This window comes from Aethalodelphis obliquidens, unplaced genomic scaffold, assembly GCF_003676395.1.
Source record: "Aethalodelphis obliquidens isolate GAN/ISIS:26980383/991018 unplaced genomic scaffold, ASM367639v1 scaffold14, whole genome shotgun sequence".
Lineage (NCBI taxonomy): Eukaryota > Metazoa > Chordata > Mammalia > Artiodactyla > Delphinidae > Aethalodelphis > Aethalodelphis obliquidens.
Genome location: NW_020837958.1, coordinates 14,734,480 through 14,752,672, shown reverse-complemented (window position 1 = coordinate 14,752,672; position 18,193 = coordinate 14,734,480). Strand labels below are relative to the sequence as shown.

The window sequence follows — 18,193 nt, the reverse complement described above, 5'->3', positions numbered from 1 at the left end:
TTATTGTGCTTGAGATGCCCTAGGGTCTGAAAAAAAAAGATTTGCATTCAGATACACAGTCCTTTCCCTTTGCATTTTGGATTATTGGATGGGATTTATTTTGGTGTCCTTGGCCATGGCAGAGAGCCATGTTCATCTTTGATTTTCCAGGTTGTGAGTTTCACAGTCCAACCCTTGTAGGTGGAATAGAAAAGAGATTTAAAATACACAAGTATCTTCCACATCTTTGCTTAAACGTCACTTCATCAGAGACCAGTTCTCACCAACCCTGCCCTGTAGGTTGTTGCAGCATCTATGTATTTGTAATTACCTAAGTTATCCTTTGAATGTGTTTAATGAGTCTTCTGTGATGTGTGGAAGCTCTGTGAGGTCCGAGCGGTGCCTGTCTGGCCTACCCTTCTCTCCAGGACCTATGATGAGCCGATGCCTGACTGCTTGATCCTTTGTTTCACAGGAAGGGACAATCTACAGATCACTGTCACCCCAACCCCGGTGTCATTTCCTCATGGGAAATTGTTACCGATTTCACCAACATGGCCTTTGTCCGAAGTCCAGTCTTCCTCAGCGGTGGACAGAATGAAGCCTGTGCCGGGACGGTCCCCTGACAACACGAGCTGGCCGCAGTCTGCCCAGACGCCTCCACCCAAGACACAGCGCCAAGCTCGGGCCCACAGGGACTTCTCTCCTTCCCCTTACCAAGGCAGTGGACATAGCACCTCCCTCGAGCCTTCCAAGGATTCTACTGAGGCCCTGGTCCAACCAAGACCTCCAGGGGGAAAAGAAGCAGCCGCCGTGTCAGGTTTGCCTCACACCAGCATGCTTCCCACACTGTCCCCTCTCCCACCAGTGGCGTCCTCCCGTGCTGGCCTCCCATCCCGGCCACCGTGGGTAGGGACTCCTTCCATGGCAGAACTACATTCCCCGAGGGCAGATGCTCTCCCCTCATCTTCACCTTCTTCATTGGCTCCTGCCTCACCTCATTCCATCATCTTTTCTAAGCCAGCAGAGCAACCCATCAAAGTGCTTTTATTCCCCCAAACAGCTCCAACTGACTCATCCTCAAGGCAGAGCATAGCTAATCCCCTAAACCCATTTGCTGAGGAAATGAACCACACTCCATCCAGAAATGCGCAGGATTTAATAGGCGTCCCTCGTCTAGGTTTTCCTGGATCCTCAAGCCCAGCAGAGGGTCCTCACTCAGCAGTCTCTCACACACCTGAGTTTCTGAGCTCCGTGGCCGACCTGGCCCATCTGTCTCTCCCTCCCCTAGCTCCCGGAAGTCTTCTTCAGCTTCCAGGTGGAACACCCTCATCATCGGTGTTGGAAGGGGCGCCAAGTCCTGCATCCACCCAGCCAATTGAAGCTGAGGTGGCTGAAAGAGCACGTAACGGGGTGTCTCTGCCAGCCTTTAAGAGCACCGCGACCCATGAGGCTGTGTCTTCACCTGTCCAGGCTGCAGAATCGGTGGCAGTGGGAATGATCAGCCGAAAGGCAGCCCCTGCTACTGCAAAGGACTCTGCTCACCCCCTGCACTTGTCAGCAGCTCCAGAGAATTCCAGAGGGCCCGCCCTTTCAGCAGAACACACATCCTCCCCTTTGGTGCCTTCTCTGCCTCTCACCCCAGCCAGCCGAGGGCAAGAAATCCTTTCTGGGGAGGTTCTCACATCCCCATCAAATGGCGCAGTGGCGGACTTCCCCTCCATGCCTTCCTTCCTCCAGCTGGCAGGGAATCATGCCTCGCCATCCGCCACGCCCCCAGTGCCAACTCCTCAAGAAGCAGGCAATTATGGACCCTCTCCGACCGCAGCTGCAGACCTGCTCCTCTCAAGCACATTTCCTAATCTTCCTTCCACGACTTGGACATTTCCCCTGCAGAAAGAAGGTAGCGGAACAGCTGTTTTAAAGACAAACAAAAAGGCAAACTTGACAGTTGCTCTCCAGACCGTTTCAAGTAAAGAGAGGCCAAGTCTTCACACTGTAAGTGGAGTCACCTCTGATTTTAGCACTGATCGGGTTTCTTCAGACATTACACCACCAAGAACAAACCTCCTTCCTTCAGAATTATCTCCATCTTCCATCCCCTTCGCACGAGCCACCCAGACTGTTTCTCCATCTCATAGCTCTTCCAACACCAAGCCAGATACTTACACAGTTGTGACGGACCATTCTGAGTTGCCAGTTTCAGCTTCCAAACAGGTGACAGCATTTCCCTCCTCCAGTGAGGTCTATGATTTCTCAACAATGGGAGACATGAAGAAGCCAGCAGTCACAGATGTTTTCTGGCATTCTCTTGCAGCAGAAACTGGATCCCGTTCAACAGAACCAATGATATCTGGCTTGCAGCAGCAAACAAATTATGATGTGAACGGGCACACAATTAACTCCACAAGTTGGGAAACTCACTCAGCTTCAACTGCTCCTCCCGGTGGTTTAAATTCTGCTGCCAGTACAATAAAATCTCGGGATTTCAAAGATAATGTTGGGCATTTAGCGACTGCAGAAGGCTTTAGCGTTCAGGATCCAGTCTCTGGTACAAGCAGTAACCAGCTCGTCCAACAGTCAGACGTTACCATGGTTGGAAACCATACAGACTTCTTGTCTATAAACACTAACAACTATTCCAGAGACTTTCAAACAGCTGAGGTTGAAGATGACCCATCCATAAGTCAACCTTCTGTGTCTCATCCCCATCTACGGCTGCCTGCCCATCCAACACACTCTCCTGTGCTGACCTCTCCAAGTCTAACTTCCACAGCTAGCTTATGGGAAATGCTTTCAGATGGAACGGATACAAGTTTCCAAATTTCCAGCAACATCTATCCACCTCCAGTGATAAATGCTTCCCCACCGTTCCAGAGTATCCCGAGATATCACTCTACTGCTGAATCTCCTCCTCTGTCAACCAGTGCCTTATTCAGGACCCCATCCAAAGCACTGCCGGCTTCTCAGCGCCCCGAGAAGTGGACAGGTGCAGCCACTAATGCAGGTAGTTTGTTTCCTGGTACCCCCTCCCCCAAAATAGGTGTGACTGCTTCTGGGGCCAAAGCATCTTCAAGCTCAACAGAGATACACAGCTTTGCTCAGAAGGAGCAGATATACCTGATTCCAGGATGGTGAATGAGTTAGCAGTCCAGATAGTCAGGGCCCCTGATCTTCTGCCGACTTGATTTTTTGGAAAGTATTCAGAATTTAAGTGTCCTTATTTCCAACCATAGCTTTGCTCTAAGTGGCATTCTCATTATGGTTAATCGACTTAACGAACCTAAAGCTGTTTTGCCTAAATTCCAATGCTCAGAGACTTTTCACCCCAGCAAATCCATAAGTTACATCCATTCATTCCCACAGTGGTGTGTGCATTCCGGACCAATGACAAACTTCGCTTTTCTCTCTTTGCAGTGGACTCCTCGGTGTCGCCCAAGGCAGAACCAACAACAGCAACCATGTTGTTTCTTCGGAAACCGAGTCCACTGGTGCTGTCTGCAGCCCTGGTTGCTAAGGGCGCCGGCAGCAGCCCTTCGGCCGTGGCCTCGGGATTAGTCAAGAGCAGCTGGACCACTGCTGTAGCTAAAAACGTCACAAGCAACGCAGCATCTGGCCCAAAGGCGACACCAGGGGCAGCCCATCCAGCCTTCTCGTTCACGCCGACCTACATGTTTGCAAGAACAGCACACACCGTGAGCACTCCCATGGCCATGCAAGGGAACACGGGCACTGCCTCTGGCCTGTTGTCCACAACACACCTCCCCAGGAAACCACAAGCCATGTACACGGGCTTCCTGAACCCCACCAACCCAGACACGCCCAAGGTGTCCACCGCACGCCCGCTGACAATCACGGCAGCCTTGACGTCCATCACTGCACCAGTAAGGGCCACCCGGATGCCGCCTTTGTCAGCAGAAAACACAGACATCGCTCTTCCCTCTGTGTCCATGGCCATGGTCACAACTGGCAAAATGGCATCCAACCTGGAGTGTCAGATGTCCAGTAAGCTCCTGGTGAAGACAGGTAAGAGTCCACTGTCCTGATTTGACTTGAAAGCAGCAAGTGCATCGTGGCCTCAGAGGTGTAGCGGAATTATTAGATTTCTTTGAGATCAGTGGTTCTCAACCAGGGGGCGATTTTGCCCCCCTGCCCAGCCACCAGGGGACATTTGGCCATGTCTGGAGATGTTTTTGGGTGTCTACAACTTGGAGGGTAGAGAGGGTGTTACGGACATCTAGTGAGTTATAGACCGGGGATGCTGCTAAACGTCCTGCAGTGCATGGGAGAGTCAGGCGACAAAGAACGATCCAACCCAAAACACCGGTAATGCCGAGGTTGAGAAGCCCTGATCTTTATCGAGTGACAGAGGAGAGGAGCATCATGTGACATGGATTCTAGTCCTGGGATCCATCCTGATATCAGAGGCTCCTGGGAAACCAGTTCTGCCAGCGAGTCTGAGACAACAAATGTACACCAAAGTTTGCGTGTAGAGACCTCGGTGATGTCTCACACGCGTGAATGATGTGATCAGTAAAATGCAGAATCTTGGGAAGGGCTACAGAACTCAGAAAGGCTTTCTGTCATGTATTTTCTCAACCAGCAGATACTAACAGTACAGCTACCGTACATTATGTTGGCGCCCAAGATTTCTTCTGATGTTAAAAAGGAGACCTTCTTGAAAAAGTCGCGTAGATACTGTCTTTTTTAGCCCCCGCCTCTGAGTTGCAGCAGACGGGCCAGGAAGGCACAGGATGCTTTTAATAGTGTGGCAATGTCTGCTATAAAAAGCATTAGACACGTTATTTGAAAGAACATGCCAGTGTTGAATGCTCATGTCCCGCCTTCCTCTTCACCCCGCAAAGAATTAAATGAAATTATCTCTTGAGATGTGTCTTATTCTAAAATGGGAAATTGTGAAACTAGGCAGAGCAGAAAGCACAGTATCTTTTTCAGTTTCTCAAGCAGTTATACCATCTGGTTTTCCACATCCCAGCCACCTAGGTGCAGAAATCTGGAACATTCTCCCCTCCCTCTTCTTCACAACCTCCCTTCACCCCAGCCACCCCCAGTCAACGACCGGTTCCTCCCAGTTCTACCTCCTAAATACCTCTTCCCTCCACCCTCACTGCCGCTTCCCTGGTTCACACCGTCACCATCGCTCACCTAAATTTCTGAAACCACAGCCAGATTTCTCTCTCTGCCTGCAGACTTCCCCCACCCTCCAATCTGTTCTCCAGTCTGGAATCCAGAGAGCCTCCTAAAATACATGCCTTTGCTTTAAACCCTTCATTGCCCGCTGCCCCAGGACCGAGCCTGATATTGTAGGCTGAAATATTCACTTCTCTCCCCTGTGCCTTTGCACTTGGTCTTCCCTCTGCTGGGAGTGGCAGGGGGCAGTCCCTCCGGCCTGGGCCTGGTTCACGCCCATCATCCTCCAAGACTCAGTGGAAGCGACAGTTCCTCCCGGAAACTTTCCCTGATCCCCACCCGCTTGCCCAAGTCAGAGCTGGATCCTCCTCCAAGGGCCTCCAACCACATCCTAGGCTTCCATCCACCTAGCACCTGTCATGTTCAATCACAAATGCCTCTTCTCCATGCCAGGTCTGCATTCCTGTCTCTGTCCTGCTTGTGGGGTGAGGACTGCACCTCCCGATGCAGGGTTGATTTAGGCTGTTTTAGGATGCAGGGCCTGCAGTTAAGGAGGTTCTCAGGGATGCTGTTCCAGGAATTTCCTTGCATGCAGACCGGTCAGGGGCAGGCAAGGCTTAGCCTGGCTTTCAGGGTCAGAGGCAGCGTTGGTCAGAAGTGAAGTACCACCAGCATGCTAGCTCTCTCTCCACTAGGGCCACACGAATGGCTGGGGCCTTCTCTCCTTAGGACTTGAGCGGGACCAACGGAGCTGCTGCCCCATTGGTTGGACCTGTGCCCACTAGCTTTGCTCAGAGCCTGTAGGAGGTGGTGGGTAGCTGGGGAGGAGAGGAGGGCTCATTAATTAGGAGGTCTGCTGCCTTATGCTGATTGCATGCTTCTGTTTCGCCCCACAGTTCTCTTTCTGACCCAAAGGAGGGTGCAGATCAGTGAAGCCTTGAAGTTTAATGTAGCCAGAGGGCTCACACAGGCATTGCGGAAGGCATTTCACCAGAATGACGTCTTGGCTCATGTAAGCCCCCTGCTTTTGTAACCAGGCTCATCTATCTCTTCCTCTTGGGTCCAGAGTCTGTTTAGATTGTTTTCCTCCTACCTGGGTACCATAGCCACAACAGAAGTAGGATCTTTCATCATTTGGGCAAATAGCTAATGCATGGTAGCTGGAGAAGGTCAAATTCTGAGATGGAAAACTGAGGATAATTGCCTTATGTCTAGTTTTTTTTTTTTTTTTAAGCCTGGAGGTTCTGTTTTAAATTGTCCCATTATCCTGTTGTTTGGGGAAAGTATTTAATTGTGTCAGTGTAATTTTGCAGAAATCATCCATTGTGTTTTTCCTTTATCTTCCTCACCATTGTGAACAATTAGTGATTTATTTCTGGACATTTAAAAATTACTCTGACTTGTCAACTGAGTCCACCTTTGCTTGAATTGCCAGCAGCAGATAGGGAAGTAAACATTTTTTTTCTCTAAACACTTTAATGCCAAGAACTATTGAACAGCCACTAGCTGATTTTGATGGCATATCTAAGTGATGGAAGCCTTGCTTTGCACCCTTTTGGTTTGATTCCAAGTTTTCAAGCAGTAAGTGTGATTGGCAGTCAATGGACAACCCTTTACATCACTAAAAAATATTGCTGTCGCTTCCTCCTTTGATGCTTTGTGCCCCAGCTGCATTCAGATTAGGGGTCCTTCCCCACCACCACATGAAGGACTAGGAAGGAGATTGGGTACACAGTTTATTGGTCATGGTTAATCTCTTTTATGTAATTCTGAAAAAAAAAAAAAGAAGAAATGCTCTCCACGAGAGGCATCTGTGGTTTCTGCACCAGAAACTTTATTTGAAAATGTGAATGCTTCCATGTGGTTACCTGAGACAGTTTTCACTAAACTTTGGTTGTTTGCAAATTTTCTCACAGCTTTTGCCTTTTTTGCATATCATCACAGACCGCTGTGACAATTAGTACATGTTAGTTTTTTTTAAAATCAGCTTTTATTTAAAAAACACTTAAGATTGGGATTGACATACACACACTACTGTATATAAAATAGATAACTAATAAGGACCTGTTGTCTAGCACAGGGAACTCTTCTCAATACTCTGTAGTGACCTATATGGGAAAGAATTTAAAAAGAGTGGATATATGTATATGTATAATTGATTCACTTTGCTGTACACCTGAAACTAACACAACATTTTAAATTGACTATACTCCAAAAAATTAAAAAAAAAACCACTTAAACACGTTTCTGTTGAAAGGATGTTTGATATTACCACCATAAATGGCAATCAGGATCATTTGCCACAAATAAAAGGTAATCATAAAAAGGAGAATAGGGAGTTCCCTGGTGGTCTAGTGGTTAGGATTTGCACCTTCACTTCCATGGCCCAGGTTCAATCCCTGGTCAGGGAACTGAGATATTGCAAGCTGAGCGGTGTGGCCAAAACTTTTAAAAGATAAAAATAAAAATGAAAATAATGGAAACAGTCTGTTAAATTCAAGCTAGACATTGTTGCTTACAGAAGGCATTAAGGCTGGGCCTGGTGTTCCTTTGTTTGTTTAAAAATATGGTTAGCAAGGATTAGAGAGGTGTTAAAAGTCAATTATCCTCAAACTGAGACCTGCTCCTTGAGGTAATTGGAAGGGTTGGAATGGGAGTAACTTTCTTGCTGGGTGACTTGGTGGCATTTGGTGCTGAGTCCATGTTCCATCCAGAAAGTCACCTAAAGTCACCTTGAACACTGCCTTTAGGTAACAACGTGCTGGGGAGCACACAGTGTGGAGGAAGCAAAGGCATACCCAGCCTGCTGCAAAATCAATTGTCTTGGTTTCTTTGGCAAGTACACATGACACTCCTAATGGAAATGCAAGAATAAGGGGGAGGAAAGCAGGTGTTAAAAACACCCTGAACTGCTGATATAAAACACTAAGAAAACAAAACAAAGTAAGAATAAAATCGAAAGTCTCAGAATCTTCCAGTTGGGTCAGAATGAGCTCAGATCATCAATATCCCTTAGGACTCAGCTGTAAGAGAAACTCTCCATGGCCCATCCCTGCCTTGGTCTTGAACCAGTCACAAGCTAAGAATGGAGTGAAGTCTGAACAGTTCTTCTCTCAGCTTCTAAAGAAAGGAATTCACCTCATTTACTACCTGACCCCTGTCCTGAAGGGCCTCCACTTAATCTATCACTTCTGCCTTTTAATGTTTATAAATGATGAGAAATAGGATACAGCTGTTTTTCCCAGCATTCCATTCCCTGGAAATCTCTTTTGCCTGCCGTCTCCTGCCTGCCTTCTTGGGTGCTAATCGATGCTCACAGGATTATACTGAGGCACTTAAAGAATAATAATAAAAAAACCCCCACACGTTTAATTCTATTCCAGAATTAAATTAAATATAGATTGAATCCTATATCCGTAGGTTCAATATAAACTATATTTTGTTGTATTCTTGTATTTTGAGACTTGACAATCCCCATAGGCTTATGGGATTGTTAGAATATTTGGCAAATGGGAGTGTCCTATTACTTAGCCATGCTGAGTAACAGTTGTGGTTCTAAGAAACACCAAGAAGAACTTAAAGTACCATGGAAATGAACACTGAGTTCTGTGGGTCCATTTGTTTTGTAGGTGGACATGCTGGAACATTCTCACAACGTCACTGTTGGTTATTATGCTACCAAAGGGAGGCTGGTCTACTTGCCTGCTGCAGTGATTGAAACGCTGGGCGTTTATGGGATCAGCAATGTCACTGCAGATCTGAAGCAACACATCCCAGCCTTGCAGTCTGTGGCAGTACTTGCCTCCCCGTGGACTCCCCAGCCTGCAGGCTACTTGCAGCTGAAAACAGGCAAGTAACTCAGAAGGAAAGGATTCCTATCCGTTCTGGGATCCGCGGTGGTACCAAGAGGACACCTGTTTGAAAACTGCATCACTGGCTGCTCTGTTATTTCTTAGAGTCATTGTGTACCTTCCTCCAAGGGCCTTACTAAGCAAATGTCCAAGTTCCCTGCACAGCAGCCTAAACTTTTCCAACCTGGACTCATTAGAAATATTCCTTCACAGGAGTCTTTCTTCCCAATTTATATAATTATGAGTATATCGTACTTGTGAGCATCATATACTGTATTTTTTTTTTCCTGTATTAGCAGTGGTTACTGAGGAGAGTTGAGCGTCCATAAAATCTGTGCTTTGCAGCAACATGTTCCAGATGCCCCTGAATCAGAATCTCTGAGCTTAGGCCTTGGAATCTTTCTTTCAAACTCCCTGGTGACTCTGATCTGTGGTTTGTAAACCACGAGAGTAGAGGAACCATTGAAATTGAAAGACTCAAACAACTTAGTCATGCAGGCCAATTGATTGTTTTTTTCCCCTGCAAAGAAATAGAAGACATGATCACTCTTAAGCCATTCTGTTGTCTTGGAGCAGATGTCTCCGTATGCCAATCAAATGAAATCACAAAATCCTTTGCATTGGAGGGAATCTCAGGTTAGATCCCGCTTTTAATTCTTCTATGTTATAAATCATTTTAGGAGCCACTTCCAAAATTGCAACTGTCCTTATTTGCCTGATTTCTCTGATGTAAAATCATGCCGTTTTATATCATGACTGCTATTAAGTTCAAGGAACTAAGACACAGAGCTTTGGTGAGCACTGATTTATTACTCTCATTCTAGTGCTACAGTTTGTGAGCCAGTCGGACAACATACGGTCCTGCAAGTTTGCTCAGACGATGGAACACAGGCTACAGAGGGCCTTCCAGGACGCCCAGAGGAAAGTTCTGAATACTAAAAGCAACCTGACGATTCAGGTAAGGAGGAGGGTGCTTCAGCTGTGTAGTTGACAGAGGCCAACCGGAACACAAATGTTGGCAAGAAGTGATTTGGTCCCGCATTTCAAAGCTGCCTGGTGTAAATGTAACTTTGTACTTCGGGCATGTGATATCAACAGGAGAGGGTGCCACTTTGGGGCCACCGAGTTGAGTCAGGCCTGGCAATGATGAGGATGTCTGGGGTGTGGTGGTCATGACAAGGGAGATGCTGTGATACTGTGTACCTGCTGTGATTTGGGATTTAATATTTATTTTCCCAAGCCTTTCTTGGGAAGGCTTGAAGCTTCCTTAAGCCTTTCTAATACATTTATTATTATTATTATTTACTTTATTTTTTTTGCAGTACGCAGGCCTCTCACTGTTGTGGCCTCTTCCATTGCGGAGCACAGGCTCCGGACGCGCAGGCTCAGTGGTTTTAAAATTGACATTTAGCATAAGTGAATTATCAGCAAAGCCAATATGATGTGAAAAGCATAATTTTAATTTGAATGAGCAGTCGTCCTTTTCTAGATTCACCCAAAGTATATATGGAAGTATCTCATTATGATCTGGTTCATATTAGACTAAGATCTAAAAACATGTCACAGACATAAGATTTATGTAAGGAGTGTGACTCAGCTCCTTTTTCTTTCTGTTTGCATTTATGATCCTCACAGGTACATGAGTCTTATTGGAGCTTGGCAGTGGAACATATTCTAATTATATTCAAGAAGCACAGACTTATCAACTAGCTTCTCTTTATCAGGCACTGGAAGGGACACCAAGATAAATAAGCTGCCCTTGGCCTTAAGAATCCTCTCTTGTGTTGTCGTATGATAGTCAGGGGCCGTGAGACGAAACTTTATGAAGCAAGTAACAAACATTCCTTGGAAAAGACTACAACGGGCAATTAGATAATTGCATCTAAATAGATTTTAGATGTTCTTGAACCTATCCACAGCTTTGGGTGAATTGTTTTATTAACCCTCTTTCACTTTTTGCCTTGGCTGGCAGGAAGCCCAGAGCCAAAGTTCTTGTGTGGATTTAGTAACCCTCTAGGCCCCTATATCATGCATAGATTGCTACATGTTAATCATCACCCCAGGGTTGTCTTTTTTTTGTTTGTTTTTGCGGTACGCGGGCTTCTCACTGTTGTGGCCTCTCCCGTTGCGGAGCACAGGCTCCAGATGCGTAGGCTCAGCGGCCATGGCTCACGGGCCCAGCCGCTCCACGGCATGTGGGATCTTCCCGGACCGGGGCACGAACCCACGTCCCCTGCATCGGCAGGCAGACTCTCAACCACTGCGCCACCAGGGAAGCCCCAGGGTTGTCTTTAATCTGTTTTTTCAGGACCTGGTTTTATAATTAATAAATTACCATTTTATTGTATTAAATGTAATTTGTGGGGCACCTTGGATCTTTTGTGGAATAAGACCATGCAAATATTTAATTTGTTCAGAGATTCATCAAAAAAGTGACTTAATTATTTTATACTTGTATAGCATTGATATTAGGGGCTAGAGTATAGTAGACTCAGTTAGGACTTTTTGATTATAAGCAATAGAATCCAAGCTCACAGGCTTATGCAAAAAAGAGGAAGTGATTGGGTCATGTAACCGCAAGGTTTACAGCTCCTTACTTCAGGAGCAGTTGGATCCAGGTGCTTACATGATTTCTTCATGAAGTTCTCTCTTCGTCTGTTGGCTTGCCTTGCTCTGGGCGGCATCATCCTCAGGCCCCTGGCACCTCCAGGTTTGCCTCATCCTTATTACTTACAGTCTCATGGATCCAGAGTGCCTTTTTTGTGTCATTCCAGTCAAAATCCTGGATTAGTTTTCATTGAACCCTCTTGGATCACGTGCCCATTTCTGGACCAGTAACTGTGGTCAAGGATATGAAACATCCCAGTCAACTAAGTCTGGCTGAGATGCCCACTCCTGGAACCTGAGTGGGACAACTGCAACCAAAGCACATGAACTGATTGGAGAGGAGGAGGTGTTTCCCCAAGGAGAATTGTGGTGCTGACAAGGAAGAAGGGAGAATGGATACTAAGAATGAAAACAACAGCTTTCCATTCTGTCAGCGTTGTGGGTCTAATTAGCCAAATAAATCATGGCATGAGTGAATGGGAAGTAAGAGATACGGTCAGAACCCATACGAGTCTAAGAGTAGAGGGGTAATGGGAAAGTATCCCCTGCAAGGCACAAGGCATGACTATCAAGGAGCAGTGATATGACCTTGGTTTCAGGCCTGTGGATCTCTTCTTATTTATGAAGTTGTTGTTAAGCAGCCCCCAAGAATGGTCACACTTTTCTTAGCTATAAGAAAAAAAAAAGAGTACAGTAAAGAAAACACAAATAAATGGAAAGACATTCTGTGCTCATGAATTGGAAGACTTAGTATTGTTATGATGTCAAATACTACCCAGAATGATCCCTATGCAATCCCTATCAAAATTCCTGTGATGTTCTTTGCAGAAATAGAAAAATCCATCCTAAAATTCACCTGAAATATCAAGGGACCCCAAATAGCCGAAACAATCTTGAAAGAGGAAAACAAAGTTGGAGGTCTCACACTTCCTGATTTCAAAACTTAGTGCAAAACTATGGTAATCAAAGCAGTATGGTACTGGCATAAAGACAGACATATGGACCAATGGAACAGAATAGAGAGCCCAGAAATAAACCCTTACATGTATGGTCAAATGAGTTTTGATGAGACCATTTGGTGGGGGAAGGGACAATCTTTTCAACCAATACTACTAGGAAACTGGATCTCCACAAGCAAAAGAATGAAGTTGGATCCTCACCTAACACTGTATACAAAAGTTAACTCAAAATGGATTAAAGACCTAAATGTAGGAGCTAAAACTGTAGGACTCTTAGAAGAAAATGGGGGAAAAAAGCTTCATGACATTGGATTTGGCAGTGATTTGTTGATATGACACCAAAAGCACAGGTAACAAAGGAAAAAATAAATAAGTTAGATGTCATCAAAATTAAAAACTTTTGTGGCTCAAAGGACATAATCAAAAGGCAACCCACAGAATGGGAGAAAATATTTGCCAATCATGTATCTATAGGGGGTTAATATCTAGAATATGTAAAGAACTCCTACAGCTCAGCAAGAAAAAAACCAAACAACCCAAGTAAGAAATGGGCAAAGGACTTGAATAGACATTTCTCCAAAGACGATATACAGGTAGCCAATAAGCACATGAAATGATGCTCGACATGACTAATCATTAGGGAAATGCAAATAAAAACCATGAAATACCACTCACACCTATTGAGGATGGCTATTATATAAAAAAATAGAGAATAATAAGCATTGATAAGGAGAAATTGGGACTCTTGTGCACTGCTGGTGGACGTGTCAAATGGTGCAGCTGCTGTGGAAAACAGTATGGCATTCCCTCAAAAAAACATAGAATTACCATATGGTCCAGCAATTCAATTTCTGGATATATACCCAATAGAATTTAAACCAGGGACTTGAACAGATATTGGAACACTGGTGTTCATAGCAGCATTATTCACAACAACCAAAAGGTGGAAGCAACCTAAGTGTCCATCCATGGGTGAATGGATAAGTCAATGTGGTATATACATGCGATGGAATATTATTCATCCTTAAAAAGGAGGGAAATTCTGGCACAGGCTACAACATGAATGTACCTTGAGGACATCATGCTAAGTGAAAGAAGCCAGTCACAAAAGGACAACTACTGTATGATTCCACTTATAAAAAGTATTTAGTTTTGTCAAATTAATAGAGAGAGAAAATAGAATGGTGGTTTCCAGGAGCTAGGAAGAGGAAGAAATGGGGCGTTATTTAGTAGGTACAGAGTTTCAGTTTGGGATGATGAAAAAGTTTTGGAGATGGATGGTGGTGATAGTTGCACAATAATGCGAATGTACTTAATGCCACTGAACTGTACACCTTAAATGATTAAAATGTAATGTGTATTTTACCACAAAAAAGTATGAAACTAATATAATGTTGTATGTCAATGATGTCTCCTCAATAAAAAAATTCTCATCTGAAAAAATGTATAACTTACTTGGTCGAGTGTAGTATGTACAGAGATACCATATTGCAAGCTCTTTGGGATCCAGTGAGATTTAGTTTTGTTGAAAAGCAAAAAAATAGAGTGTTCAGAATAGAGATAAAGGTTGCAAAGTTATTTTAGTTATTATTTTTATAGGTGACAGTGCAGTGAGGTCTTTTGAATTATTCAGAAAGAAGTGCCTTTTTTCTTGGTACCTTGGGAGAGGCATGAATATCTGTGGCTAAACCACATTCCAGAAATACTGTTGGAAAGGAAGTAATAGTTGACCAGAAAAGTTGACTCCGTATGTCGTTAATCATGGGACTCTCGCTACTGTGTTAGAGAATTTAAAAGGAACTTCCACTTATGGGAACAAGTTCGAAATAACATGAAGAAGCTATTCTTGACGGTCTTCTTCAAAGTAAGGTTTAAAAGGAACGTTGCAGAGATATTTATGTCTGAGCACACAAAGGTCTGGGACAGACTGGGTATCAGTTTCCGGCAGAAAGAGAGGACACATTCAAATGAAGTTAATTTGAGGAAAGTCCAATGAAATGGACTTTGTAGAAGTGTGGGCGGGCTCTAGGGAAACCACAGGGACAGTGCAGCTGCCAAGGCTGTGACAGTTGGGGCTGATGCGGTGAGAAGAGCCAGCAGTTGTGGGAAGCCTGAAGCCAGAGCTGCCCAGCGTGAGCTGTGACCCCACGGGAGGGAGTCCCTGACACCAACTCTGACCTCACTCTCCTCCTTCTCTCCCACATCCTCCTGAGCTCCCTGCAGCTGAAGCCAGGGGGCCAAGGAGCCCATTGATGTGGTCCACAGGGGTCTGCCTCTGGGGGCACTGAGCAGAATGAGGGCAGGGTGGCAAATGGATCTGGAGGGGGAAGGGGCAGACGCCAGCACAGAAGCCCATAAAGAGTGTCTCACCAGGCGGAATGCCTTCCTACCGCATCTGTTTTTCAAAGCTCATCTGTGGGATATTTTTATGTATACATTGACCTATAAAAGTCTCATTTCCTCATAACTAAAAAACTGACTTAGACAAGATTCGAGAAGAAAACCACACCATCTCATAGTAATATTAACATGTTTTACATTGAATTAATAGACCACAAGGAAATGGAATCTCTCTCTAAAGAAGCTGTTTTCTATTTCTGAATTCTTTTTGTCATCAGGTTCAGTCACGCTGTCCATGACTAGGTTGATGATGGACGGTGTGCATTCCCTGTCCTTTCAACTTTAAAACCCCCATAAGTTTGACTCAGGCTTTCTCTGTCTGAGCAGTTGAGTCCTCCTTAAATTTACCATTCCTATGCTCTATTGTGTATTTTCAGAACCATAAAAGTAGCCTGAGACCATTTAGCCCCTGGAAAAGATACACACACCAGTGGTTAAAACCCGAAGTCAGGCTGCCTGGGTTGGAATCCTGTCTCCGTCACTTATTAGCTGTGTGACCTTGGGCAAGTCCCTTGATCATTCTGGGCTTCAGTTTCCTCCTCTGTAAAAGGGAGTCATAACAGGATACACCTCCTAGGGTTGCGGTGAGGATTAAATGAGATCATGTGCCCTTAGCACGATGTCTGGCATGTAAGCAAGCAATCCGTAAGTGACAACTACTGTTATTCTTATCTCTTCCTTGCTCTCTTCCCACCTCCCTTTCATTCCTAACCTCAACTTCTCCTTAAACTTCTCCTCCCACGGCCTCCATGAAACAGACCCTTATCTTATTTGGCATGTCTCCCTCCCCTTTCCTCCTGTGTCGATTCAGATGGTGAGCACGTCCAACGCCTCCCAGACAGTCACCTTGGTGTACGTGGTGGGCAACCGAAGCTCCTTCCTCAACGGCACCGTGGCCAGCAGCCTCCTCCGCCAGCTCTCCGCTGAGCTGGTGGGGTTCTACCTCACCTACCCGCCGCTCACCATCGCCGAACGTGAGTATGTCCACGTCCTACAGGGACTCTGCCATCTTCTCCGGGGCCCTGTCTGTTTAGCAAACCTCCATGGTGCCAGGCCACATGCTACCTCTTTTGTCATTATATCACAACTGAAATATGTGATCAATGGGGATTGAATTGGTGAAAACTTTATTATACGTTGAAAAAAGCAGTAAGTGCTTTTACCCTTCACTTATCTCGTATCTCATTTAATCCTCACAACTACCCTATAAGGTAGGTGCAGAATTAACCCCATTTTGCAGATGGGAAAACTGAAACTCCAAGAGTTTTAACAAGATGCCTACTCTGACATAGCTAGCGAGACGTGGAACCTGGGGTTTGAACCCAAGCAGTCTGCCTTCTGAGCTTATAACACTGCCTGGTATAGCATCTGTCCTTGTGGCAATCTGGGTTGCTATGGTTTCCTCCACTTCTGCCATCAGCAGATGTTCCTGGGCCTACAGCCCTTGCCCGGGCTATAGATATTATGATGCAACTCATGTGCAGTCAGCATCGTGACTTCACTTAATGAAGTCCCCGTAGGCTTGTGGCCTCATCTTCCTCTAATGCTTCAGTTACATAATCCTCATTACCATTCAGCAGTCATAGACTTTGAAGACGATGCAGCCTACATTTTGTACCCAAACATTTACTTGGTAGCCAAAGGAAGTAAAGATCTATGCTCTTAAATTTAATCATTGGTACATTTCTAAAGGTCACTGGGCAAGTTATTTTTTTAAACATGTATTAGCAAAATTGTTTCTATTTCCTTCTTTTATATATGGTAGCTAAGTGAGATAATGTGTGTGAATGTACTTATTAGCACATAGTAGACACTGAGTTTTTTTTAATGTTTGTTTAATGGCAAGCTTTTGTGACTTTCCATATACTAGGGAAAGATGCTTCTGGATTTTATGGAAAAGATGATGTCATTAAAGATGGCATTACGTCACCTGGCAGCACATGAAGAATTTCTTTTTTCATTATCTTGATATTCTGAGAATAATAACAATAACACAACTATGATTTATTGAGTACTTACTATGTGCCAGGTACTATGCTAAGCCTTTTACATGTATTAACGCTGATGGTCACCACACCTGTAAAGAAATGGTACTGTTACATTTCGCTATAAAACTTAGTCCTTGACACTGCAAAAATCCGTTCAAGAAATAATTATTCCTAAAAGTGTTGTGATGGTTAGATAATTTTTAAAGAGAAAGCTATTGTTAAGATAGGTTCTACCTGTAGGTCTTGACAATGGAAGTGTTTCACTTAAGAAGGTTTTGATGGAGAAACCAAAAGCAGACACCCAAAAGCCCTTTACTGAGTATTTTAGTTTTCTGAATAGCAAGTTTCAGTCTGTATGTCCTGGAATTCCCAAGAATGATAAAGCAGGATTTAGCTGCTTGGTATTTTGTCAGCTATGTCTATTTCTCTGAACAATATTTACATATAAAACCTGTGAAAGTAATTTGGTGTGTTTCTTGTTTGTTTTAGCACTGGAATACCCCAACCTTGATATATCAGAAACAACCAGAGACTACTGGGTAATTACAGGTAATCTCTTCTTTCATTTCCCCTTTCACCCTATCCGGTTTCTTCCTCCCTTCCTTCCTTCCTTCCTTCCTTCCTTCCTTCCTTCCTTCCTTCCTCTTTCTTTCTTTCTTTCTTTCTTTCTCTCTCTCTCTTTCTTTCTTTCTCTCTCTCTCTCTCTTTTTTTTAACATCTTTATTGGAGTATAATTGCTTTACAATGTTGTGTTAGTTTCTGCTGTATAACAAAGTGAATCAGCTATACATATACATATATGCCTATCCCCTCCCTCTTGCGTCTCCCTCCCACCGTCCCTATCCCACCCCTCTAGGTGGTCACAAAGCACCGAGCTAATCTCCCTGTGCTATGTGGCTGCTTCCCACTAGCTATCTATTTTACATTTGGTAGTGTATATATGTCCATGCCGGTCTCTCGCTTCGTCCCAGCTTACCCTTCCCCCTCCCAGTGTCCTCAAGTACATTCTCTACGTCTGCATCTTTATTCCTGTCCTGCCCCTAGGTTCTTCAGAACCATTTTTTTTTTTTTAGATTCCATATATATGTATTAGCATACTGTACTTGTTTTTCTCTTTCTGACTCACTTCACTTTGTATGACAGACTCTAGGCCCATCCACCTCACTACAAATAACTCAATTTTGTTTCTTTTTATGGCTGAGTAATATTCCATTGTATATATGTGCCACATCTTCTTTATCCATTCACCTGTCAATGG

General features: G+C 44.6%; 1 protein-coding gene across 1 annotated transcript in view; it reads left to right on the top strand.

Moving 5' to 3' along the window:
* Positions 1 to 459: 459 nt before the first annotated feature.
* The window catches only part of KIAA1549L (KIAA1549 like), a 134,177-nt gene continuing 116,443 nt past the window's right edge, over positions 460 to 18,193 (top strand). Inside the window, exons 1-7 of the mRNA XM_027115069.1 lie at positions 460 to 2,986; positions 3,397 to 4,005; positions 6,027 to 6,142; positions 8,760 to 8,979; positions 9,806 to 9,939; positions 15,759 to 15,921; positions 17,425 to 17,484. Coding sequence (XP_026970870.1) covers positions 577 to 2,986; positions 3,397 to 4,005; positions 6,027 to 6,142; positions 8,760 to 8,979; positions 9,806 to 9,939; positions 15,759 to 15,921; positions 17,425 to 17,484 — 3,712 coding nt within the window. The 5' untranslated portion in view covers positions 460 to 576. The remainder of the gene's footprint in view (positions 2,987 to 3,396; positions 4,006 to 6,026; positions 6,143 to 8,759; positions 8,980 to 9,805; positions 9,940 to 15,758; positions 15,922 to 17,424; positions 17,485 to 18,193) is intronic.